Source organism: Pelophylax lessonae, assembly GCF_965119305.1.
Source record: "Pelophylax lessonae genome assembly, chromosome: 9".
Lineage (NCBI taxonomy): Eukaryota > Metazoa > Chordata > Amphibia > Anura > Ranidae > Pelophylax > Pelophylax lessonae.
In genome coordinates, this window is record NC_138776.1 from 272,909,175 (window position 1) to 272,936,790 (window position 27,616).

The 27,616-nt window shown below is 46.0% G+C and overlaps 3 protein-coding genes across 3 annotated transcripts; all 3 read right to left on the reverse strand.

The window, feature by feature from the left end:
- Positions 1-1,087: 1,087 nt before the first annotated feature.
- Positions 1,088-27,609, reverse strand: LOC309562828 (uncharacterized protein). The gene is made up of 8 exons (XM_082267142.1): positions 27,507-27,609; positions 27,253-27,421; positions 27,045-27,136; positions 26,842-26,947; positions 25,934-26,031; positions 25,644-25,853; positions 25,422-25,557; positions 1,088-1,260 (listed from the first exon to the last, which is right to left on the reverse strand). Exons 1-8 carry the CDS (start codon positions 27,528-27,530, stop codon positions 1,103-1,105), a joined length of 993 nt encoding a protein of 330 aa, XP_082123268.1. The 5' UTR covers positions 27,531-27,609; the 3' UTR covers positions 1,088-1,102.
- On the reverse strand, positions 6,791-13,591 carry LOC309564130 (uncharacterized protein; the record flags this gene model as incomplete). The annotated part of the gene is made up of 3 exons (XM_082268759.1): positions 6,791-6,939; positions 7,627-8,691; positions 13,513-13,591. The coding sequence occupies 3 exons, from the start codon at positions 13,589-13,591 to the stop codon at positions 6,791-6,793; spliced, it is 1,293 nt and encodes a 430-aa protein (XP_082124885.1).
- Positions 23,156-24,244, reverse strand: LOC309564131 (uncharacterized protein; the record flags this gene model as incomplete). The annotated part of the gene is made up of 1 exon (XM_082268760.1): positions 23,156-24,244. The coding sequence occupies one exon, from the start codon at positions 24,242-24,244 to the stop codon at positions 23,162-23,164; it is 1,083 nt and encodes a 360-aa protein (XP_082124886.1). The 3' UTR covers positions 23,156-23,161.
- Positions 27,610-27,616: the final 7 nt, after the last annotated feature.

Sequence of the window (27,616 nt, forward strand, 5' to 3'; positions counted from 1 at the left end):
GGAATGGAGATGGACCTTTCATATGGTGTACAGTATCTCCTCCTCATTTGTTGGGAACGTGACGTTATATTGAGGAATGGAGATGGACCTTTCATATGGTGTACAGTATCTCCTCCTCATTTGTTGGGAACGTGACGTTATATTGAGGAATGGAGATGGACCTTTCATATGGTGTACAGTATCTCCTCCTCATTTGTTGGGAACATGACGTTATATTGAGGAATGGAGATGGACCTTTCATATGGTGTACAGTATCTCCTCCTCATTTGTTGGGGACATGACGTTATATTGGAGGAATGGAGATGGACCTTTCATATGGTGTACAGTATCTCCTCCTCATTTGTTGGGAACATGACGTTATATTGAGGAATGGAGATGGACCTTTCATATGGTGTACAGTATCTCCAATGGAGATAGACCTTTTAGATGGTGTACAATACTTCTATCTCCATTGATGGACAGTAGATGGCAGAGTAGGTACATGAATTTTATATCTGTTATGAAGGGAGAGAGAGTAGAACGCCATACGTTGGTGGGGGCATTTTGTTTGAAAGTGCACTTCTGCTTTCCTGGTCCAGTATTTATTATTCAGTCTAAACTGATCTTGTGGTCGGTTTCTGCAAGAAGTGTTAATTACTTACCTAAGCTCATATCTACAGAAGAATCCTCCTCTTTAATTGTTCCCACTATCACATCCTCCTCCATAGATGGCTGATCGGCCCTCACATACGTCTCATTTTCCTCCTGCTTAAGATCCACTTTTTTACCACTCGGGTCTTCATCCTAAATCCAGAATATGAAAGAAATATCATCTAAAGCTACAGAGAAGAACATTTCATACAGTCTAGTCTCTCATTCAGTTTAGTTCCACCTACCTGATGATGGTGAGGGATGGTGTGACCTTCCTGTGTGGAATCCCGGGAATACAGAGGACGGGGACATCTCTCTGGTGGGTTCCTGGTATTAGGGGTCTCCATCCTATCCTTGTGTCCTTCAGAAGGTTCCTCCATCACTCCATACTCCTCCTCATCCTCATCATAATCTTCTTTGACAATGATATTATAATTCTCGAGGTTTTCACTCTGAATATATAATAAAACATTTACGGTAACAAACACGCTTGTGTATAAATCAGAACTACCAATAATTGTTCGTCATCTACCTGATGATGGTGAGGGATGGTGTGACCTTCCTGTGTGGAATCCCGGGAATACAGAGGACGGGGACATCTCTCTGGTGGGTTCCCATTACTGGATCCATCTGTAGGAAACACACACACTGACTGAATACATTGTTTCTATGTGTTTATCAGATGATGGGGGATCTAGGTGGAGCCTCCGTACTGCTCTCTCCTTTACAATAAAGTCTCCTCTTACCCGGTGATGTGAGGGGCGGCTGATTCTCCATCATGACGTCCTTGTAGAGATCCTTGTGTCCTTCTAAATACTCCCACTCCTCCATGGAGAAATAGACAGTGACATCCTGACACCTTATAGGAACCTGACACACACAATGATACAGTCACCATCCAGACACATCCCTTGTCTGTTACTGGATAATGTCCCAGAATTCCCAGCACCGCTCACCTCTCCTGTCAGCAGCTCCATCATCTTCTGGATGACTTCTAGGATCTTCTCAAGATGGTGTCTCTCAGGTTTTAGGGAGTCACATGGAGGCACTCTGATTGGGGCTGATCCATTAGAATGGCTGTCGGATAACATTCGCTCCCGATTGGTCTTCACTACTTCATAAAGCTGTGTATAAGGAGACAGTAACTGTGATAATGATGAAAATTCCCAGAACCCTCCTCACCTCTCCGGTCAGGTCTGTGTTTTATTAATAGAGATGAGTGTTGTCATGTGACCTCCCAGAATCCTCCTCACCTCTCCGGTCAGGTCTGTGTTTTATTAATAGAAATAAGAGTGATGTCATGTGACCTCTCAGAATCCTCCTCACCTCTCCGGTCAGGTCTGTGTTTTATTAATAGAGATAAGAGTGATGTCATGTGACCTCCCAGAATCCTCCTCACCTCTCCGGTCAGGTCTGTGTATTATTAATAGAGATAAGAGTGATGTCATGTGACCTCCCAGAATCCTCCTCACCTCTCCGGTCAGGTCTGTGTTTTATTAATGGAGATAAGAGTGATGTCATGTGACCTCCCAGAATCCTCCTCACCTCTCCGGTCAGCAGGTAGATGATCTCCAGAGTGAGGTTTAGTATCTTCTTGATTATGTGACTGTGCTTCCCATCCATTGTCCTGGATTTGGTTGCTGGTCACTCAGAACGTTCCTTCTGTGGACAGACAACAAGCGGACAATGATCTAGGTTGTATTGGGATGAGGGTAGTCTAGGGGTTACAATGGTTGAATCAGAAACATGGTCAGGTAATAGGAATCCCCATACTGACTGCTGTGTAGTAATCTGGGAGCTGATCTGGACTCAGTTACGGTGGGATGTCCAGGTTCTGAGGTCATACATGGTCTGAGCTTCCTACGCACCGCTCCAGTCAAAAACAACTTTTCAGTGATGCCAGATTTATGTCTATTTACATTCTACTAAGGAGTCACTACAGCTCTGTCATCCCCATTGATGGATCCGTAAAAAGGTGTCATGTGACTATCCATTCGGGAGTCAGTCCATGTAGCGCCTGAGGTGATGGGGTGGCCCAAAGGCTGAAGGAACCCAGGCCTTGCAGCATTGTACCCTATCTCACTCCAGACCACCCACAGAACAGCCACTGGTTCAACACCCACCCCCCACAAGAAGGACTTATCCATAACCTGACCACTGGCAGCCTCGTAAGGACAACCACCTACATTAAATTAGATTCACATTGAAAGCCTTACTTCGTCTTTCTACATGACCGTTGTACATCTCTGGACTTGGGGAACGTAGATAACCTGACCACCGGCAGCCTCGTAAGAACAACCACCTCGATTAAATTAGATTCACATCAAAAGCCTTACTTCGTCTTTCTACATAGCCGTTGTACATCTCTGGACTTGGGGAACGTAGATAACCTGACCACCGGCAGCCTCGTAAGGACAACCACCTCGATTAAATTAGATTCACATCAAAAGCCTTACTTCGCCTTTCTACATAGCCGTTGTACATCTCTGGACTTGGGGAACGTAGATAACCTGACCACCGGCAGCCTCGTAAGGACAACCACCTCGATTCAATTAGATTCACATCAAAAGCCTTACTTCGTCTTTCTACATAGCCATTGTACATCTCTGGACTTGGGGAACGTAGATAACCTGATCGCCGGCAGCCTCGTAAGGACAACCACCTCGATTAACCACCTTTCTACTTAGCCGCTGTACATCTCTGGACTTGGGGAATGTAGATAGGATGTGTCCGTGTACAACTAGATATCGGTGGCTATTTTCAGTCCTATATAACGGGACATCTATGCGTGTAGGGATATATTATTACATCATAGAGATGTGTAGAATCAACCCCTGGGGATAGGAGGTTATATGTGTGGAAAAAGAAAATAAGATCTTATTACCTCCTCTGCTGCCAGTTCCAGCAATGTCTCCTCTCTACTTCCTCCCGAATCACCTCTCACCTGGAACATCCTATTTATACCTGACATCACTTCCTGTCTGTACCTGACATCACTTCCTGTCTGAGCCTTACGCTACCTCTTGTAGCCTTTTTTTTGGCAATTTTCCACTGCAAGTACCGGCTCGGCTTCACTCGGGCCTGCTTGGCTCTGTTGGTTTTCCACTGCATGGTACCGCATGGTACGGTGTTGGAACGGTTCGGTACGGTTTGCTTTTCCACTAAAGTAAAGTGGGTGGGGTAACAATGATTCTCTGACCAATCAGTGGCTAGTAGTGACAAATAGTCAAGGCTGCATGCAAAGGATTGTGGGATATGGTACCGGTACGGCCCTGTTGGAACCCCAACTGAGGCGGTACTGTTTAAGCGAGCCGTACCGTTTGGTTCCATGTAGTGGAAAAGCGCCACCGAACCGTTCCAACACCGTACCATGCGGTACCAGCAGTGGAAAAGCACAAAAGCGGGGTCACTGGGGGACACTGAGAATCTTTTTAGGAAGCCGAGGTCACTGGGGGACACTGGGAATCTTCTCAGGAAGTCGGGGTCACTGGGGGACACTGAGAATCTTCTCATGAAGCCGTGGGACACTGGGAATCTTCTCAAGAAGCCGAGGTCACTGGGGGACACTAGGAATCTTCTCAGGAAGTCGGGGACACTGGGAATCTTCTCAGGAAGCCTGGGACACTGGGGGACACTGGGAATCTTCTCAGGAAGCCGGGGACACTGAGGGACACTGAGAAACTTCTCAGGAAGCTGGGGTCACTGGGAATCTTCTCAGGAAGCCGGGGACACTGGGGGACACTGAGAATCTTCTCAGGAAGCCGGGGACACTGGGAATCTTCTCAGGAAGTCGGGGACACTGAGAATCTTCTCAGGAAGCCGGGGACACTGGGAATCTTCTCAGGAAGTCGGGGACACTGGGAATCTTCTAAGGAAGCCGGGGACACTGGGGGTCACTGGGAATCTTCTCAGGAAGTCGGGGTCACTGGAGGACACTGGGAATCTTCTCAGAAAGCTGGGGTCACTAGGGGACACGGAACCTTCTCAGGAAACCAGGTCACTAGGGGACACTGGGAACCTTCTCAGGAAGCCGGGGTCACTGGGAATCTTCTCAGGAAGCCGGGTCACTGGGAGACACTGGGAATCTTCTCAGGAAGCCGGGGTCACTGGGAATCTTCTCAGGAAGCCGGGTCACTGGGGGACACTGGGAATCTTCTCAGGAAGCCGGGGTCACTGGTGGACACTAATAATCTTCTCAGGAAGCCAGAGTTACTGTGGGGCACTGGGAATCTTTTCAGGAAGCCGGGGTCACTGGGGAACACTGAGAATCTTCTCAGGAAGCCGGGACACTGGGAAGCTTCTCAGGAAGCCGTGGTCACTGGGGGACACTGGGAATCTTCTCAGGAAGCCAGAGTTACTGTGGGGCACTGGGAATCTTTTCAGGAAGCCGGGGTCACTGGGGAACACTGAGAATCTTCTCAGGAAGCCGGGACACTGGGAAGCTTCTCAGGAAGCCGTGGTCACTGGGGGACACTGGGAATCTTCTCAGGAAGCCGGGGTTACTGGGGGGACACTGGGAATCTTCTCAGGAAGCTGGGATTACTGGGGGACACTGAGAATCTTCTCAGGAAGTCGGGGTCACTGGGGGACACTGAGAATCTTCTCAGGAAGCCGGGACACTGGGAAGCTTCTCAGGAAGCCGTGGTCACTGGGGGGCACTGGGAATCTTCTCAGGAAGCCGGGGTTACTGGGGGGACACTGGGAATCTTCTCAGGAAGCTGGGATTACTGGGGGACACTGAGAATCTTCTCAGGAAGTCGGGGTCACTGGGGGACACTGAGAATCTTCTCAGGAAGTCGGGGTCACTGGGGGACACTGAGAATCTTCTCAGGGAGCCGGGGTCACTGGTGGACACTGAGAATCTTCTCAGGAAGCCGGGTCACTGGGAATCTTCTCAGGAAGCCGGGGTCACTGGGGGACACTGGGAATCTTCTCAGGAAGCCGGGGTCACTGGGGGACACTGAGAATCTTCTCAGGAAGTCGGGGTCACTGGGGGACACTGAGAATCTTCTCAGGAAGTCGGGGTCACTGGGGGACACTGAGAATCTTCTCAGGGAGCCGGGGTCACTGGTGGACACTGAGAATCTTCTCAGGAAGCCGGGTCACTGGGAATCTTCTCAGGAAGCCGGGGTCACTGGGGGACACTGGGAATCTTCTCAGGAAGCCGGGGTTACTGGGGGACACTGGGAATCTTCTCGGGAAGCTGGGATTACTGGGGGACACTGAGAATCTTCTCAGGAACCCAGGGTCACTGGGGGACACTGGGAATCTTCTCAGGAAGCCAGGGTCACTGGGGGACACTGAGAATCTTCTCAGGAAGTCGGGGTCACTGGGGGACACTGAGAATCTTCGCAGGAAGTCGGGGTCACTGGGGGACACTGAGAATCTTCTCAGGGAGCCGGGGTCACTGGTGGACACTGAGAATCTTCTCAGGAAGCCGGGTCACTGGGAATCTTCTCAGGAAGCCGGGGTCACTGGGGGACACTGGGAATCTTCTCAGGAAGCCGGGGTTACTGGGGGACACTGGGAATCTTCTCGGGAAGCTGGGATTACTGGGGGACACTGGGAATCTTCTCAGGAACCCAGGGTCACTGGGGGACACTGGGAATCTTCTCAGGAAGCCGGGGTCACTGGGGGACACTGGGAATCTTCTCAGGAAGCCGGGGTCACTGGGGGACACTGGGAATCTTCTCAGGAAGCCGAGGACACTGGGAATCTTCTCAGGAAGTCAGGGTCACTGGGGGACACTGGGAATCTTCTCAGGAAGCTGGGGACACTGGGAAGCTTCTCAGGAATTCTGGGTCACTGAGGAACACTGGGAATCTTCTCAGGAAGCCGGGGTCACTGGGGAACACTGGGAGTGTGTTACTGGGAGGAGTAGTGTCACCCAGGACAGGAAGTGTGTTACTGGGAGGAGTGTTGTCACCCAGGACAGGAAGTGTGTTACTGGGAGGATCACCGGGTGAAAATAAAAGTAAATGAAAAAAGAGGAATGCAGCCGCCATGTTTGTTTTGGGGGTTTATATAAACTTTATTAGTACTCATCCACACATTCTATATGTTGATAACACGCCATTGTAAAACATTTCCCGCACTCTGTCCATGGCAAAGGCCGCCTGTCTACATGAATCCTCTGGTGTATAGGAAACTAAAATTTTCTCTATGTTAAACATTTCCCGCACTTGGTGCATGGAAAAGGCTGACTGTCTATGTGAATCCTCTGCCTTATAGAAAGATAATTTCCCGTACTAGAAGATTTCCCGCACTTGGTGCATAGAAATGGCCAGCTGCCGATGAGAATACTCTGATCTATAAGAAGCCAATTTCTCCATGTTAAACATTTCCCGCACTCAGTGCATGGAAAAGGAAGGCTGTCTGTGTGAATCCTCTAACTAACTAGTTTCTCCATGCTAAACATTTCCCGCACTTGATGCATGGAAAAGTCCTGCTGCATGTTTGAATTCTCTGGTGTATAAGAAGCTAATTTCCCCACATGAAACATTTCCCGCACTAACAATAGAGGATTGTCTTCCCCCGGTGTGTCTTTTTATATGGGTCTTGAGGCTTCCTCAACCCAACAACCATTTCCCGCACTTGATGCATGGGAAAATTAAGGCTGTCTGTGTGAATCGTTTAGCCTATAAGAATCAAATTTCCTCACATGAAACATTTCCCGCACTTGATGCATGGAAAAGTCCGGCTGTTTGAATTCTCTGGTGTATAAGAAGCTAATTTCCCCACATTAAACATTTCCCGCACTTGATGGATGGAAAAGTCCGGCTGTTTGAATTCTCTGGTGTATAAGAAGCTAATTTCCCCACATGAAACATTTCCCGCACTTGATGGATGGAAAAGTCCGTCTGTATGAATTCTCTGGTGTATAAGAAGCTAATTTCCCCACATGAAACATTTCCCGCACAAAGACCAGGAGACCAGCTTTTTCCCGGTGAGACTTTTCCTATGACTCTCCCTCTACCCAGCAAACACTTCCCGCACCGTGAGCCTTCTGGTGTCGGAGGAGCTCGGACTTGTATAGATAGGATTTGTGGCAGTCCGGACACTGATAGGTCCTCTTCTTGGGGTGACTCCTCTGATGGATCTTCATCTCGCACTTCGTATTGAATGGCATCCCGCACTCCACACAGGACAGTGTGGTTTCGCTCAACTTCTGGTGTCTTTCGAGACTCATTTTCCGCGTGAAGCGTTTCCCGCACACCGTACAGGAAAACGGCTGCTCCCCGGTGTGGAATCTCTGGTGGTTGACGAGCGTGGATTTATGAGTGAAACGTTTCCCGCACTCGGGACAGGCAAAGGCTTTCTCGCCGGTGTGAAGTCTCAAATGGATATTGAGGTGTCCTTTTTGTGAGAAGCATTTCCCGCACTCCGGGCAGGCGAAGGGCCTCTCCCCCGTGTGAACTCTCAGGTGACTGACAAAATGCGCTTTGTCTATGAAGGACTTCTGGCACTCCGCACACGAGAAAGGAGTCTCACCCTTGTGAATTCTACGGTGGGCAGACAGACGGTCTTTCTGCTTGAAGCATTTCCCGCACTCTGGGCATGAATAAGGGCGGTCCCCGGTGTGACTTTTTTTATGCCTGTCAAGATGCGATTTGGCAGTATAGTCTTTCCCGCACTCGGAGCAGGAATAAGGCCGCTTCCCGATGTGAACATTTTCATGTCTGTTGAGATTGGATTTGGTTTGAAAACACTTCCCACACTCTAAGCATATAAAAGGGTGGTTCTCGTTGGGGGTTTGCTGATGTGGAAGAGGTGATGACTTATCGGGAGAAGATTCCTCGGGGTTGGGTGGGGACCTCTTCATACTATAGAAGACTGGATGAATATTTGAGGTGTCCAATTTCCTGAAGGATTCCTCGAGGTGAGGAGGAACGGATGAGTCATCGGCACGGCCAGGACTCCCAAATCCTTCATGCTTGGCAAAATGTTCTGGAAACGGAAGTCCCACCGAGGAATTCCAGGCAATGATCTCATCTGTGGAAGAGATATCCTTATTAATTTCCGAAACACGATCAGATTTCATGTTCTCCACTCTGGAGGCATCTATGAAGAAGGTACCACCCATAGAGCCCCGTCATAGGATAAGGACCGCCCATAGAGCTCCGTCATAGGATAAGGACCACCCATAGAGCTCCGTCATAGGATAAGGACCGCCCATAGAGCTCCCTAATAGGATAAGGACCACCCATAGAGCTCCGTCATAGGATAAGGACCACCCATAGAGCTCCGTCTATAGGATAAGGACCACCCATAGAGCTCCGTCTAAAGGATAAGGACCAACCATAGAGCTCCGTCATAGGATAAGGACCGCCCATAGAGCTCCGTCATAGGATAAGGACCACCCATAGAGCTCCGTCATAGGATAAGGACCACCCATAGAGCTCTGTCATAGGATAAGGACCACCCATAGAGCTCCGTCATAGGATAAGGACCACCCATAGAGCTCCGTCATAGGATAAGGACCGCCCATAGAGCTCCGTCATAGGATAAGGACCAACCATAGAGCTCCGTCTATAGGATAAGGACCACCCATAGAGCTCCATCATAGGATAAGGACCACCCATAGAGCTCCGTCATAGGATAAGGACCTCCCATACCGGGCAGGATTCAGGAGAATATACAATACAACTCTATGGTGATGGACCTTTCATATGGTGTATACAGTACGTCCTCCTCATTTGTTGGAACATGACGTTATATTGAGGAATGTGTTCATAATTATTATAAGTGTTATAATCATTTATGTATACATAGGAGTATATCTAGAAACTGCATTCCTTCAGCAGATTCTGCTAAGAATTTAAACAGTGGCAACTGCATATCCTGCCATATGTTGCTTGTTAAGACCTTATATGAAGTTTTCACACTTAAAAAGACTTACTACATGTCTGAATCTGTATATCCTGTCCCGATGTTTAGAAATAATAGACTACTGTTCAACCCCCTTCCTTAAGATATATTAAAGGCTGTCAATCATTGTCCAAAGGAAGGAGGGGGGGGGGGGGTTTCAATTTTAACTATGTCTGAAACATATATAAGGACAGCAGACACGTATGCAAACCAGACGGGTTATAGAAGCTCACAGAAGGATGTCGATATAACCTCTCTCCTCGTATATGAGTATTAAATGAATTCTTCTTTGAATCAGCTTGTGGTCTAACGGTAATTTCCATTACAGAATGGAGATGGACCTTTCATATGGTGTATACAGTACGTCCTCCTAATTTGTTGGGAACATGACGTTATATTGGAGGAATGGAGATGGACCTTTCATATGGTGTACAGTATCTCCTCCTCATTTGTTAGGAACATGACGTTATATTGGAGGAATGGAGATGGACCTTTCATATGGTGTACAGTATCTCCTCCTCATTTGTTGGGAACATGACGTTATATTGAGGAATGGAGATGGACCTTTCATATGGTGTACAGTATCTCCTCCTCATTTGTTGGGAACATGACGTTATATTGAGGAATGGAGATGGACCTTTCATATGGTGTACAGTATCTCCTCCTCATTTGTTAGGAACATGACGTTATATTGGAGGAATGGAGATGGACCTTTCATATGGTGTACAGTATCTCCTCCTCATTTGTTGGGAACATGACGTTATATTGAGGAATGGAGATGGACCTTTCATATGGTGTACAGTATCTCCTCCTCATTTGTTAGGAACATGACGTTATATTGGAGGAATGGAGATGGACCTTTCATATGGTGTACAGTATCTCCTCCTCATTTGTTGGGAACATGACGTTATATTGAGGAATGGAGATGGACCTTTCATATGGTGTACAGTATCTCCTCCTCATTTGTTGGGAACATGACGTTATATTGGAGGAATGGAGATGGACCTTTCATATGGTGTACAGTATCTCCTCCTCATTTGTTAGGAACATGACGTTATATTGGAGGAATGGAGATGGACCTTTCATATGGTGTACAGTATCTCCTCCTCATTTGTTGGGAACATGACGTTATATTGAGGAATGGAGATGGACCTTTCATATGGTGTACAGTATCTCCTCCTCATTTGTTGGGAACATGACGTTATATTGAGGAATGGAGATGGACCTTTCATATGGTGTACAGTATCTCCTCCTCATTTGTTGGGAACATGACGTTATATTGAGGAATGGAGATGGACCTTTCATATGGTGTACAGTATCTCCTCCTCATTTGTTAGGAACATGACGTTATATTGGAGGAATGGAGATGGACCTTTCATATGGTGTACAGTATCTCCTCCTCATTTGTTGGGAACATGACGTTATATTGAGGAATGGAGATGGACCTTTCATATGGTGTACAGTATCTCCTCCTCATTTGTTAGGAACATGACGTTATATTGGAGGAATGGAGATGGACCTTTCATATGGTGTACAGTATCTCCTCCTCATTTGTTGGGAACATGACGTTATATTGAGGAATGGAGATGGACCTTTCATATGGTGTACAGTATCTCCTCCTCATTTGTTGGGAACATGACGTTATATTGAGGAATGGAGATGGACCTTTCATATGGTGTACAGTATCTCCTCCTCATTTGTTGGGAACATGACGTTATATTGAGGAATGGAGATGGACCTTTCATATGGTGTACAGCAGGCATCACTAAATGGCGGACCGCGGGCCAGGTCCGGCCCCAATCACTCTCTCAACCGGCCCGCAGCGGTCTCGCCATTTAGATGCCTGTTCTTCTCTCAGCTGTCACGCTTTCGCTTTCATCTTCACAGACCCAACTGCGGGAGGCAGGGACAGTTCTGGAGGGAGGGCGGAAGCTAAACAAGCCAGTGATTGGTTGCTAAGATAAAGGGCAGTCCAAGCAACCAATCACCAGTTTGCAGCTTCCGTCTTCTATTCAGAGCTACTGTGCCTCTCGTCCTCCTGTCTGTGTAAGGCAGGGGAAATGTGTGAAGAGAGAGAGGTGATGTGTGGCGAGGACGGAGTAGGAGGAAGAATGGACTACAGCAGAACAAGGTGGAGTGTATAAATAGGTCACTATTTTTACAGCATTAGAAAACTATGATCACTGAGTGGGGAGAGATGTTGCAGTGATCACTGTGAAGGAGGTAGTAAGAAGTGATCACTGCTGCTGATTGATGGGAGATCAATGTCTGAACCTGTGTAAACCCTACATCTGGTGCCTGCTATGTCTGCTGTGTGTGATGGTTGCAGGAGACATTGAAAGGGATCAAAATGCTAACTAATTGTCAGCTTGCTATAGTGCTTTTTTTCTCCTATCTCAATCTTAAGTGCAGTCATTGTTTGCTGCCCCCTATTTTATGTTAAGGGGCACACTGATGGGCACAGCAAAATGGGTCCATCAGCATGCCCCTTAAAGTGGTTGTAAACCCCCAAGTAGTGTTTGTATCTAAAGGTAAGCCTATAATAAAGCTTACCTATAGGTACTGTAGATATCTACTAAACTTGCACCGTTTGACGTTATCAGCACATGCGCTCTGAATGAACCCGTGTGCCCTGTGCCATGATTGACGGCTCCCGGGCGCATGCACAGGAGTGACGTCCTCACTGCTCTGGCCAATCAGGTGGCCAGATGACGCGAACTCGGAAGTAAGACGGCTGAACATGTCAGCCATGTTACCAGTGAGCGAGCGGCGCTGCAGGGGCTTCGTTCTAAGGTAAGTATTTCATAATGAGCTAGTATGCGATGCATACTAGCTCATTATGCCTTTGTCTTCCAGGTTTTTTTTTTCTGAGGTTTACAACCTCTTTAACATAAAATGTACCCATCAGAGTGCCCCTTAACATAAAAAATGGGGCATGCTGATGGGCACATATTATGTAAGTGGGATTGCACTGATGGGCACATGTTAAGGGGGGCACTCTGATGAGGACACCTGAAGTAAGGGGGCACACTGATCTGAATACCGGATCTAAGGTGGCACTGTGATGGCCCCACCTGATGTAAGGGGGCACTCTTAAGAGGACACCTGATGTAAAGGAGCACTCTAACCTTATTCGATGGGTACAAATGATGTAAGGGGGCACTCTGATGATGGCACCTAATGTAAGGGGGCCTTATGATGAAGAAACCTGATGTAAGGGGGGCACTCTGATGGGGACATCTCATATAAGGGGGTACCCTGACAGTGGCAACTGTTTTATGGGGGGACCCAATGTAATGAATCACTCTGGTAGGGGCACCTGATGTAAGGGGGAACACTATTGGGGACAGTTACAGAGTATTACCAGAGCGTGTGGGGAAAACAGTAATAAAAGCATCATAGAGCGTGGCTGTGCCAAAAAAAAGGAAAGTAGAAGCGTACAATCTTTCATGGCACATGCTTGAGATTCGGACCTCGGCCAGAAGAAAATTTTAGTGACCGGACCTCCTTGAATTTTAATTCACTACCCCTGGTGTACAGTATCTCCTCCTAATTTGTTGGGGACATGATGTTATATTGAGGAATGGAGATGGACCTTTCATATGGTGTACAGTATCTCCTCCTCATTTGTTGGGGACATGATGTTATATTGAGGAATGGAGATGGACCTTTCATATGATGTACAGTATCTCCTCCTCATTGGTTGGGAATATGACGTTATATTGGAGTAATGGAGATGGACCTTTCATATGGTGTACAGTATCTCCTCCTCATTTGTTGGGAACATGATGTTATATTGAGGAATGGAGATGGACCTTTCATATGGTGTACAGTATCTCCTCCTCATTTGTTGGGAACATGACGTTATATTGGAGGAATGGAGATTGACCTTTCATATGGTGTACATCAGCTGCTATATCTCCATCTCTGTTGGTCATTCTAAATATCTTAAACTTGTGAAAGTAAAACGGACCTGGCTGTTATCAGTTTCGGCATTTAGCGTTCATAACTCACCTGAGCTGATATCTGGAGAAGAATCCTCCTCTTTAACTGTCACCATTGTCCTGGCCTCCTCTATAAACAGATCACCCATCACGTGCGTCTCTTCTTCTTCCTCTTTAATCTTAATTTTCAATTCACTCAAATCTTCAGCCTAAACCAACAAGATGAAATATCAGCCAACTCTACATACCAGTACAACATTCCACATGGCCTGTGGTCTCAATCGGTCCTATCTACCTGACTACATTGTGCGTAGCGGGGACCTTTCTGTGTGGAATCCTGGAGACTGGGAGATCTTTCTGGTGGGTTTCGCTTACTGGATCCATCTGTAGGAAAACACACACTGACTGAATATATTGTCTCCTCACCATTCTATTTCTACCGGTTTATAAACCTTCATTAGAAGCTACAAATATCAACACAATGGAAATGTGTTCATTACTCACCTGGGCTGGTATTAGGTGAAGACCCTTCCTGTCCAGTTGTCACCATCACCACATCCTCCTCCATAGACTGCTGACCATCCCTCACATACGTCTCCTCTTCTTCTTCTTCTTTGACCCCAACATTGCAATCCGTCAGTTCTTTAAGCTAAATTACCAAAAACAATATCTGAATGATGAAACATACATAGAGGAATATAATCTTGTACCTTTGGGAGTCACTTTTACATTTTTGACCTTCAGTCCCGTCTACCTGATCAAGGATGAAGTCATCTTCCTGTGTGGAATCCCGGGAATACAGAGGACGGGGACATCTCTCTGGTGGGTTCCCATTACTGGATCCATCTGTAGGAAACACACACACTGACTGAATACATTGTTTCTATGTGTTTATCAGATGATGGGGATCTAGGTGGAGCCTCCGTACTGCTCTCTCCTTTACAATAAAGTCTCCTCTTACCCGGCTGATTCTCCATCATGACGTCCTTGTAGAGATCCTTGTGTCCTTCTAAATACTCCCACTCCTCCATGGAGAAATAGACAGTGACATCCTGACACCTTATAGGAACCTGACACACACAATGATACAGTCACCATACAGACACATCCCTTGTCTGTTACTGGATAATGTCCCAGAATTCCCAGCACCGCTCACCTCTCCTGTCAGCAGATGGACCATCATGGTGGTCAGTTCCAGGATCTTCTGCTCTTTGTTCCTCTCAGGTATGGGAGAATGAGGGGGAGGCACCATGGTGGGGCTCTGGGTCCGGCTCCATCCTCCTGAGATTGGCTCCCCGCTAGACTTCTTCACTACAACATAATCCTACAGATCAGGAGAAAGATAAACCGATATCAATCATCTGACATCATCTACATGTCTACAATAAGACCATGGACTACTGACCACACTAGACAAGAGTGATGTCATGTGACCTCCCAGAATCCTCCTCACCTCTCCGGTCTGGTCTGTGTTTTATTAATAGAGATAAGAGTGATGTCATGTGACCTCCCAGAATCCTCCTCACCTCTCCGGTCAGGTCTGTGTTTTATTAATAGAGATCAGAGTGATGTCATGTGACCTCCCAGAATCCTCCTCACCTCTCCGGTCAGCAGGTAGATGATCTCCAGGGTGAGGTTTAGTATCTTCTTGGTCATGTGATCTTGCTTCCCATCCATTGTCCTGGAATCGGTTGTCGGTCACTCGGAACGTTCCTTCTGTGGATGGACAACAAGCTGACAATGATCTAGGTTGTATTGGGATGGGAGTAGTGTAGGGGTTACAATGGTGGAATTATACACTCGGTCGGGTATTAGATTACTATAGAGCAGTCAGTATGGGGATTCCTGAGTGCTGATCTGGGTTATTTTGTCCAGGTCATTCTGTAGGATATCTGCTTCATGCTGTGCAGTTATTGCCCTGCCCAATTTTGTGTCATCTGCAAAAACCGATATCGAACTACTGATCCCGTCCTCAATGCTGTTTATGAATAAATCGAACAAGGTTGGTCCCAGGACTGAGCCTTGGGGGACCCCGCTTACTACCCCAGACCAGTCTGAGTATGCGTTATTTATTACCACCCTTTGGACCGGAAAGACACGGAAAGGAAGACCAGACAGTTCTAAGCTGGCCGTGTCCTCTGTGATCTGACACCAACCAACGCATCCCCTGACACCCACATATGGTGGACATAAGACAGACTTCTCTCTACATGGCCATTGTACGTTCCTGGACTCGGAGAACATAGACAGGACATGTCCATGTACAACCAAATCTTAGATATATTTGTGTCTGTTTTCAGTCCTCTATAACAGGAGATCTATGTTTGTAGGAAGTTATTATTACATCGCAGAGGTGTGAAGAATTGCCTGCCGGCGATAGGACGGTATATGTCGGGAAATAAAAAATAAGATCTTATTACCTCCTCTGCTGCCAGTTCCAGCAATGTCTCCTCTATACTTCCTCCCGACTTACATCTGACCTGGAACTGCCTATTTATACCTGGCATCACTTCCTGTCTGTGTCTGACATCACTTCCTGTCTTTACCTAACTTCACTTCTGCTCCCTCCCTGGTGGTCGAGACAATTGAGTACTGTCCGTGATACTTTTTTTTTATTTGCACCAACATACAATTTTTCAGGACAAGCTTTCGGGGTATGTCCCCTTCTTCAAGATCCAAGCAGTACTCCCTGGTGGTCAGTGCTGCCTATTTCTGGGGAGCGTTCCTTTACACCAGCCTTTTTCAACCAGCTTGCCCAGGCACCCCGGGGTTAGAATTACATAGTTTGTGAGGTTGAAAAAAGACATCAGTCCATCCAGTTCAACCTATGATGTGTGTGTGTGTGTGTTTGCTGTTAACTGTACATTGTATACCCCTGTATGTTGTACATTGTATACCCCTGTATGTTGTACATTGTATACCCCCTGTATGTTGTACATTGTATACCCCCTGTATGTTGTACATTGTATACCCCTGTATGTTGTACATTGTATACCCCCTGTATGTTGTACATTGTATACCCCTGTATGTTGTACATTGTATACCCCTGTATGTTGTACATTGTATACCCCCTGTATGTTGTACATTGTATACCCCCTGTATGTTGTACATTGTATACCCCCTGTATGTTGTACATTGTATACCCCTGTATGTTGTACATTGTATTCCCCTGTATGTTGTACATTGTATATCCCTGTATGTTGTGGTCTTTAAGGTGCCCATCTAATAGTTTTTTGAAACGATTGATGCTTCCTGCTGGTACGACTGCTTGTGGAAGAGAATTCCACATCCTTCCTGCTCTGACAGTAAAGAACCCCCTGCGTATTTTTAGCTTAAACCGTTTTTCTTCTAGTTTTAGTGAGTGGCCACGTGTCTTATTGTATTGCCTTTCTCTGAATAGTTTGTTCCTTATGCTAGGGTCACCAGTACAGTATTTGTACATTGATATCATATCCCCCCTCAATCGTCTCTTCTCCAGAGAGAATAAGTTCAGTGCTTGTAGCCTTTCCTCATAGCTGATGTCCTCCATTCCCCTAATTATTTTTGTTGCCCTTCTCTGGACTCTCTCCAGTTCCAGCACATCCTTCCTGAGGACCGGTGCCCAGAACTGGACGGAATACTCCAGATGTGAAGGTTTGCCACCTCATCCCTTTAAACCAGGACACACATTAATTACACAGGTTCTGTGGCTGATTAAGGTGGTAATTAAACTCACTTGGTGCCTTATGAACCTGTGTCTTGGATTAAAGGGATGAGGTGGCAACCATACCTGGGGTGCCTTGACAAAATGCCTAAAAATGGCCCCAAATACAAGCCAGCAGGAATATAGACTACCTTTTAGTTACACAAAGCCACAGGTTTTCATTGTGCACCATTACGACCTTCTAGCCATTGATGTCCTAACTACCAATGACCCTCCCCTGCCCCTCTCTGTCGTCTCTGGAGAAACACTGAGGGAGAAGAGAAACATTGGAATACTAGTCAGTGTGCAAAAGTGCACACTGATATCCAGTGAAAAACAGTCCCAATAAAAGTCCTCCATATCCTTCAAAGGGAACGGCTCGCTCCTCATGCTGTGATAGGTCAGTGCATCCCAGAAGTGAATACTTTAACAAAGAAAAGGTGCCACCCTGCGTGTAAAAATCCCCACTCACCAGATGTTGATCCTCCTTACCATATGGCAATAGGATGAAAGGAAGCTTTAGTGGTCTCCTTGACCAGGACATAATTTCTGGCCGGTCCATCGGTCCCCCTTCCTCATAGTAGATGAGAGCTCCAAAATGAATATGGGAGATGGGAAACAAAAACAGAGAGTGGAATAGCCCCTATACATGGGCTCTAAATAAAGGCTACCATACAATTCTACGCTATGTGGAGTCCGCTCTCCGTTTTTGTGGGGCTGATGGGATAGATAGCGTGGAGAACATCCCGTGTCAGGTACCAAATCTAGAGAATTTTATAGGTATTTTTTACGTATAAAGAGTACATAAGGAACTCTTCGCTGCCTGAGATCAGATTGTCTGCTACGTCTTGAGGAGAACCTCCTCACCTAATACCTTCTCACATCGGAGCATATTTAACTCGATCTTTCTGTTTTTCTAAATATAGCAGATTAGACACAAGTTTCTGGTTGTTGGTGCTCAGAACTTGAGTTTGCTCATCTAAAGCCTAGTACACACGCAACGATTATCGGCCGACCGATCGTCCGTCTTTTGTCCAGAGTGGTGTTTTGTTGGTTGGAATGTGCTCTAGACTGAACATGAATTTTCCCGACAAAATTCTACTTCAGAAGTGATGTCATGTGCTGGTTTGCTTTCTTTGTGTTCTTTCTTCTCTGAGCATGCCCAGACTTGCTCATTAGATTTTTCCCTGTCGAAATCTGTACTGACTGCACGAAAATCGGACGTGTTTTGACGGCAGACAAAAATTTTATAGCCTGCACACCAGATTTTTTTCAGCCGAAAAGTCGGAGTCGGTTGTCGGAAGCATCATACTAACAAGCTGAAAATCGGCAGATCGGTTGTCGGAAAAAAATTCCCTGCCGATTTTCGACGCGTGTGTACGAGGCTTAAGGCTGCAATTTCTTTTTGATAATGAGTTTTCAAGATCTCTATCATTTGGATTGAGCATTTCTGGAGGTTATCCTCCCAAAGCCCTTTCATCTCATTGCTAACCACCGGTATAGTGGAGAAATTCAGAATTCTCAGGCCAAATGGAACGCACTTACCCTCCGTGTATAAATCAAAAGTATTTCATGTGCCAGTAATAATGACGATTTTCTCATTGTTTAATCTTTTGAAGGAAAGTGTCAATATCCTGATGTCCCTCAGCTGTACCCAGGGCCATCTTACCGAATGGGCATGCCCCAGCCAAGCATTAGTCCCGATTCCCGTGTGCATCTCGCCGCCGAACTTAGCAGGTGGCAAGCGCCTGTCCGCCCTGCGCTGCTGTTAGGCCACTTGGGCCGTGGAGGGGGAGCCCCCAACTGCAGGAATGCCTGTCCGCCTCCACGGGAACAGGCACACACAGGATAGTTGAGTCTGTCTCCCGTCCGTGTGTGTGTTCACCGAACCCAGCCGCCCAACTTGGGAGCTGTCATTAGCCTGGCACTGCTGTACCGATAAATATCGCCTTATCAATAATTTGCATTTTTATTCTCGTGGGTGATTGTGTAGGCGGGGCCCCAGTGTATTGCATTGCCTGGGCCCATTTAATGCTCTTAAGATGGCACTGGCTGTACCAATCGCCTCTGATTGTATCCTAGAGGTAAAACCCTCCCAATCCTGTCCACAAAAATTCATCCTAGTTGATCACCTAATCTGTTAAAGTTTATCCAGTTGATAATAAAAGTTTCTAATTATAAACCTGAAGAGGGGGGGGGGCCCGGACAACCAATAGACAGGTGTTTTTCACCCAATAAGAGGAATAAATAGATAAATTGAGGTCCTGGCTACTCGTGTCAACATCCCAATGATAAATAGAGAAAACCAAAATGAAACTACGGGACTTCCCCTTCAGTATAATTATAGATAGACATATATTGTTAAAAGAACGTTACTTACTTGTGATGTACGATATTCCTTATTGATTTTAGGGGAAATATCATTCCTCAATCTTTGGGTTTTTAACTAATAATGATTGTGTTTGAATAAAGTAACTTTCTTTTACCAATGAATGTGTATCTATAATTATACTGAAGGGGGAGTTCAACACTTATAAAGTCCCATAGTTCCATTTCGGTTTTCTCTATTTATCATTGGGATGTGGTGTTGACGTGAGTAGCCAGGACCTCAATTTATCTATTTATTCCTCCACCCAAAACTCGCTCCTCCATGTCTTTATGGACCAGGGGTTGGGCTTGGCCCCTTAGTTCCAGTGAAGGGAACTCTTAAGGTGCCAGGATACCTGGACAATTTCATGCCAAAAGAGGTCACTTCTGACCCCAACTCTCAGTGCAGGCTGGTCAAGTTCCTCCACCCCAAACTCACTCCTCCATGTCTTTATGAACCAGGGGTTGGGCTTGACCCCTTAGTTCCAGTGAAGGGAACTCTTAAGGTGCCAGCATAGTTACATAGTTAGTCAGGTTGAAAAAAGACACAAGTCCATCTGGCTCGACCAATAAATACCTGGACAATTTCATGCCAAAAGAGGTCACTTCTGGCCTCAACCCTCAGTGCAGGCCAGTCAAGTTCTTCCACCCCAAACTCGCTCCTCCATGTCTTTATGAACCAGGGGTTGGGCTTGGCCCCTTAGTTCCAGTGAAGGGAACTCTTAAGGTGCCAGCATACCTGGACAATTTCATGCCAAAAGAAGTTACTTCTGACCTCAACTCTCAGTGCAGGCTGGTTAAGTTCCTCCACCCCAAACTCACTCCTACATGTCTTTATGAACCAGGGGTTGGGCCCTTAGTTCCGGTGAAGGGAACTCTTAAGGTGCCAGCATAGTTACATAGTTAGTCACTTTGAAATAATTTCATCAATGTTCCACCTCGGGCCTACGGGTCTGGATGTTATAATCTATACCCGATAACCTACCTGCAGCTGAACGTTTCACATTTCTTTGTGAACGGGAAACATTTTGGATTTACACCTTAGATTCTCTTAGCCTTAATGGGTTGAATGAAGAATTAGACGTCCATACCATTATATAACAGCCTTATTTATCCCTTGTATACTTCTCCTCTAATGTTACCATTTATCATTTCAGGTTCCCCTCTCTTTTTCATCGTTAGCCATTCAAATTTCTCCCACTAATTTGTAAGTATATTTTTGCCCCCCTCCCACACCCCCCCCCTCCTTTCACACCCCTCCCCCCTCTCTTCCCCCTGTGCCCCCACCCACCCAACCCCCTCCCCCCTTCCCTCATATATCTAATATAATATAACATATATCCAATTTATTTAATAATTAATTATTTTGCATCTTTATTATCCACCATGTTTTTGTTTTTATCTGTCATTTCTTGCTTACTCTTGTTGTTCTTTCTGGTATGGTTAGGATCAGTTTATTTCCACCATGACCAGTACTGTATACCCTTGAACATGTTGTACTGTACTATACATTTATTTTATATATGGTTGCACTAGCTTAATTCATATATTTATCATGGTGTGTCTAAACACATAAAGCCATATCTGCCTATTGTCCTTTCGAAGTGACCCTATATGACCATATATTACTTATACTTCCTCACAAAATTCCCAGTATCTGTATTAATCAGCCCACAGTGTTGCGGTTTTAAGTACTTGTTGCCCTTTTTAATTGTCCGGGACATGCCCCCAGCATTTGCCTATAAAAGACATTCTCTCTCCCTATGTTATTCACTTCAACTGAAGTAGGAGTGCGCTTGCCCCGCCCGGGCCTCCGCGCAGACTCCGAAACGCGTCAGAGTTGGGCTTGGCCCCTTAGTTCCAGTGAAGGGAACTCTTAAGGTGCCAGCATAGATACATAGTTAGTCAGGTTGAAAAAAGACACAAGTCTTATCTGGCTCAACCAATAAATACCTGGACAATTTCATGCCAAAAGAGGTCACCCTCAGTGCAGACCAGTCATGTTCCTCCACCCCAAACTCGCTCCTCCATGTCTTTATGGACCTTGCTTTGTGCACTGGTGTGCAGTCATGTTGGAACAGGGAGGGGCCATCCCCAAACTCCTCCCACAAAGTTGGGAGCATGAAATTGTCCGAATTGTCTCGGTATGCTGACGCCTTTAGAATTCCCTTCGGGATCTCTTGCTGGTCGGATCACCGGGTGAAGAAAAAAAAAAAGCAAAGAACCCTGGAAAGAAAAGTGGAATGCAGCCACCACACGTTTGTTTTTGGGTTTAGAAAAACTTTATTAGTACTCATCTACACATCGTCTATGCTGATAACACGCTATTGTAAAACTACGGGAGTACTTCTCACACCAGACACCACCTATAACCAAGAAAAAAAAACACTTATGGGTGGAGCTACCGGGTGTAAATCTTCCTCCTCTGTGCCACACACAGGACAATCCCCGAGAGAATAATTCAGTCACCCTGAGATCACCGCCAGCATCCTTCGATGTCTACGGAGATTCCCTTTCTTCATGAAACATTTCCCACACTCAGTACATGGAAAAGGCCATCTGTCTACATAAATCCTCTGGTTTATAAGAAGCTAATTTCCTCATCTGAAACATTTCCCGCACTCGGTGAATGGAAAAGGCCGACTACCTGATTGAAAAGGCCAGCTGTCTCCATGAATCCTCTGTTGTATAGAAGCAATTTTCTCCATGTAAAACATTTCCCGCACTCAGTGCATGGAAAAGGCTGTCTGTCTATGTGAATCCTCTGGCTTATAAGTAGATAATTTCCTCTTCTGACACATTTCCCGCACTCGGTGCATGGAAAAGGCTGACTGTCTACGTCGTGGGTATTCAACCTGTGACCCTCCAGCTGTTGTGGAACTACAATTCCCATGAGGCATAGGAAGCAAGTTTCTCCTTGTAAAACATTTCCCGCACTCATTGCATGGAAGAAGCTGGCTGTCTACAAGAACCCTCCTCTTCTGACACATTTTCCGCACTCGGTGCATGGAAAAGGCTGACTGTCTATGTCGTGGGTATTCAACCTGTGACCCTCCAGCTGTTGCGGAACTACAATTCCCATGAGGCATAGGAAGCAAGTTTCTCCTTGTAAAACATTTCCCGCACTCAGTGCATGGAAAAGGCCGGCTATCTGTGTGAATGCTCTGTGGCATAGGAGGATCATTTCCTCTTCTGGCACATTTCCCGCACTCGGTACATGGAAGGAGCTGACTGTATACCTGAATCCTCCTCTGTGGCATAGGAAGATGATTTCCTCTTCTGACACATTTCCCGCACTCGGTGCCTGGAAGAGGCTGGCTGTCTTCCTGAATCCTCCTATGTGGTATAGGAAGAGGATTTCCTCTTCTGACACATTTGCGGCACTCAGTGCATGGAATTGGCTGGCTGTCTACCTGAATCCTCCTCTGTGGCATAGGAAGAGGATTTCCTCTTCTGACACATTTCCCGCACTCGGTGCCTGGATGGGGCTGGCTGTCTGTGTTAATTCTCTGGTGTATAAGAAGCTAATTTCTCCATGTAAAACATTTCCCGCACTACATATGAGAGAGTTGCCTCTCCCTGTTAGGCTCTTGAGACGTTCTCTACCCAAGAACCATTTCCCACACTGGGAAGGTGAAGGTTTCCCGCACTGGGGTGGTGGGAAGATCTTCTAGCCAGTGTGACTCCTCTGGTGTCGGAGGAACTCGGATTTGTAGCTGAAGGATTTGGGGCACATGGAGCAGGAGTAGATCTTCTTCTTGGGGTGGATTTTCTGGTGGATTTTCATCTCACACTTGGTCCTGTACTGCATCCCGCACTCCCAGCAGGACGACGTGCTGTCCCTCGTGTTAAACTTCTGGTGGATGTCAAGATTCATCTTCCGCGTGAAGCGTTTCCCGCACACCGTGCAGGAAAACGGCTGTTCCCCGGTGTGGAACCTCTGGTGGTTGACCAGCGTGGATTTATGGGTGAAACTTTTCCCGCACTCCGAGCAGGAAAACGCCTTCTCACCGGTGTGGAGCCTCAAATGGATATTGAGGTGTCCCGTTTGTGAGAAGCATTTCCCGCACTCGGGGCAGGAAAAGGGCTTCTCGCCGGTGTGAACCCTCTGGTGGCTGACGAAATGCGCTTTGTCTATGAAGGACTTCTTGCACTCGGCACAGGTGAAGGGAGTCTCGCCCTTGTGAACCCTCAGGTGGGCGTTCAGGCGGTCCTTCTGTTTGAAGCATTTCTCGCACTCGGGGCAGGAATAGGGTCGGTCTCCGGTGTGATTTTTCTCATGTCGTTCAAGATGGGACTTCGCACTGAAGCCTTTCCCGCACTCCGAGCAGGAATAGGGACGCGTCCCACTGTGGATATTTTCATGTCTGACGAGACTCGATCTTGTTTGAAAACACTTCCCGCACTCTGTACATATAAAAGGGTGGTTCTCGTTGTGGGTTTGCTGATACACCAGAGGCAATGTAATGATGGTGAAGCATTCGTTATAGGTAGAAGATGTAGACATCTCATCACCCCTCTGTAGAGCAGAAGGTCCCTCAGGATTGGATGGATCCAGAGGCCGATCCATACTATAAAATCCGGGAGGGATATTGGAGGTCGTCGTGTCCAATTTAATGGAAGAGTCCTCAGGGGGAGAGGGACCGCTGGCTTTATCCGCACTCTCAGGTTTTAGATTGGGAACGTTTTCTGCTGGAGAATATTGTGCCGTGCCGTTGTCTTTTCTATCGTAATCTGGAAAGGGAAGTCCCATCGAGGAATTCCAGACAATCACGTCATCTGTTGGAAAGAGAAGTTCACAATTTTAGAAGCAAGTTCATATTTCATGTATGTTGGTCTACAGGTTACGGGACCATAGAGCTCCGTCATAGAATAAGGACCATCAATACAGGAGAGAAATCAGAAGAAATATACGATACGGTGATGGATGGAGATGGACCTTTCATATGGTGTACAGTATCTCCTCCTCATTTATAGGGGACATGACGTTATATTGGGGAATGGAGATGAACCTTTCATATGGTGTACAGTATCTCCTCCTCATTTGTTAGGAACATGACGTTATATTGAGGAATGGAGATGGACCTTTCATATGGTGTACAGTATCTCCTCCTCATTTGTTGGGAACATGACGTTATATTGAGGAATGGAGATGGACCTTACATATGGTGTACAGTATCTCCGCCTCATTTGTTGGGAACATGACATTATATTGAGGAATGGAGATGGATCTTTCATATGGTGTACAGTATCTCCTCCTCATTTGTTAGGAACATGACGTTATATTGAGGAATGGAGATGGACCTTTCATATGGTGTACAGTATCTCCTCCTCATTTGTTGGGGACATGACGTTATATTGGAGGAATGGAGATGGACCTTTCATATGGTGTACAGTATCTCCTCCTCATTTGTTGGGAACATGACGTTATATTGGAGGAATGGAGATGGAACTTTCATATGGTGTACAGTATCTCCTCCTCATTTGTTGGGAACATGACGTTATATTGGAGGAATGGAGATGGAACTTTCATATGGTGTACAGTATCTCCTCCTCATTTGTTGGGAACATGACGTTATATTGAGGAATGGAGATGGACCTTTCATATGGTGTACTGTATCTCCTCATTTGTTGGGGACATGATGTTATATTAAGGAATGCAGGTGGACCTTTCATATGGCAAACCTCCTAAGAATAGCCAATTAAACAATAAATGAAGAATCTTCAGCTTCATCCTACAATAGCTAAAATTTAATTTTTGGCCAATTTTAGCATTTCTGCTTTCCTGGTCTACAGTTTATAAATCAGTCCAGTCTTGGTGATGTTATGGTCTGCTGTATCTCCGTCTCCTTTGGTCATTCTGATATCTTAAACCCGTGAAAGTAAAATTGTCCTGTTATCAGTTTCTATATTTAGTTTCCATTACTTACCTGAGCTGATATCTAGAGAAGAGTCCTCCTCTTTAACGGTCACCATTGCCCCATCCTCCTCCGTAGACAGATCGCCCATCGCATATGTCTCTTCTTCCTCTTTGATCTCAATTTTCATATCACTCAAATCTTCAGCCTAAATCAACAAAATTAAATATCACCCGATTCTACGGAAAAGTGCGTCATTTCACCCAAACTGAGGTCTCATTCGTCCCTTCCTACCTGAGAAAATTGTGTGTAGCGGTGACCTTCTGGTGTGGAATCCCCGGAGTACAGAGGACTGGAACATCTCTTTGGTGGGTTTCTCTTATTAGGGGGCTTCTTCATAACATCCTTGTGTCCTTCAGAATGCTTCTTCATCACTCCATACTCCTCATCTTCATCTTTAAACTCTTCTTTTACAACAATGTTATAACCCCGGAACTTGCCACTCTGAATATATAATAAAACATTCATTGTAACAAACACGCTTGTGTATAAATCAGAACTACCAATAATTGTTCCTCATCTACCTGATGATGGTGAGGGATGGTGTGACCTTCCTGTGTGGAATTCCGGGAATACAGAGGACGGGGACATCTCTCTGGTGGGTTCCCATTACTGGATCCATCTGTAGGAAACACACACACTGACTGAATACATTGTTTCTATGTGTTTATCAGATGATGGGGGATCTAGGTGGAGCCTCCGTACTGCTCTCTCCTTTACAATAAAGTCTCCTCTTACCCGGTGATGTGAGGGGCGGCTGATTCTCCATCATGACGTCCTTGTAGAGATAATCTTACCTGAGGGTGAGAAGGTCTACAGACCCTCAATCCACATAACTTCCTTGTCTTATTGTAATGTTGACAGATTCAGTTTTCATAAAAATTAACCTGTATATTGGAATTCTCAACATGCACACAACGTGGACCTTTCATATGGTGTACAGTATCTCCTCCTCATTTGTTGGGAACATGACGTTATATTGAGGAATGGAGATGGACCTTTCATATGGAGTACAGTATCTCCTCCTCATTTGTTGGGGACATGACGTTATATTGAGGAATGGAGATGGACCTTTCATATGGTGTACAGTACGTCCTCCTCATTTGTTGGGAACGTGAAGTTATATTGAGGAATGGAGATGGACCTTTCATATGGTGTACAGTATCTCCTCCTCATTTGTTGGGAACATGACGTTATATTGAGGAATGGAGATGGACCTTTCATATGGTGTACAGTATCTCCTCCTCATTTGTTGGGAACATGACGTTATATTGAGGAATGGAGATACACACAACGTGGTCTCTCATTAGCCATAGACCTTGTCTCCTCCCCAACTGGATCCACTACTCTATTCCTAACATTTTTATAAAAGTTCAAGAAACTACAACACAATCACTTCTAGAAGAGAAATTAAAATGTGTTCATTACTCACCTGTGACCATCACCACATCTTCCTCCATAGACTGCTGACCATCCCTCACATACGTCTCTTCTTCTACCCTTTTGACCTCAACATTGATGTCCATCAGTTCTTCAAGCTAAATTTAAAAAGTTATATTCATATGATGAAACTACATAAAAGGAATATCATCTCATAAAGTCACTTTTACATTCAAGACCCTCATTCCCATCTACCTGATCAAAGATGAAGTCATCTTCCTGTGTGGAATCCCGGGAATACAGAGGACGGGGACATCTCTCTGGTGGGTTCCCATTACTGGATCCATCTGTAGGAAACACACACACTGACTGAATACATTGTTTCTATGTGTTTATCAGATGATGGGGGATCTAGGTGGAGCCTCCGTACTGCTCTCTCCTTTACAATAAAGTCTCCTCTTACCCGGAGATGGGAGGGTCTGGAGGGCCTCCATCACGACTTTCTTGTTATCTTTGTTTGGTTTCTGGCATTCATTCATCATGAGATTCTTGTAGAGGTCCTCGTGTCCCGTCTGGTGGTCCTTCATCATGACGTCCTTGTAGAGATCCTTCTGTCCTAAGTACTCCCACTCCTCCATGGAGAAATGGACAGTGACATCATTAAACCTTACCAAGACTGCTACTGGATAATATCTCAGAATTCCCAGCACCGCTCACCTCTCCTGTCAGCATCTTAATCATCTTCTTGATGACTTCTAGAATCTTCTTGTCATTGTTTGTATTGGGTGTCAAAGAGTCCAGCGGGGTCACGGTGATGGGGCATGACT

What these genes read in the sequence shown, in the direction of transcription:
- LOC309562828 (XM_082267142.1), bottom strand. Translation starts at nt 27,530, where the DNA reads ATGATTAAGATGCTGACAGGAGAG. An exon ending in CCAGACCCTCCCATCTCCGG is followed by an intron (nt 27,137 to 27,252) that starts GTAAGAGGAGAC and finishes TGTTTCCTACAG; the next exon opens with ATGGATCCAGTAATGGGAAC. An exon ending in TTCTCTAGATATCAGCTCAG is followed by an intron (nt 1,261 to 25,421) that starts GTAAGTAATGGA and finishes TGTTTCCTACAG; the next exon opens with ATGGATCCAGTAATGGGAAC.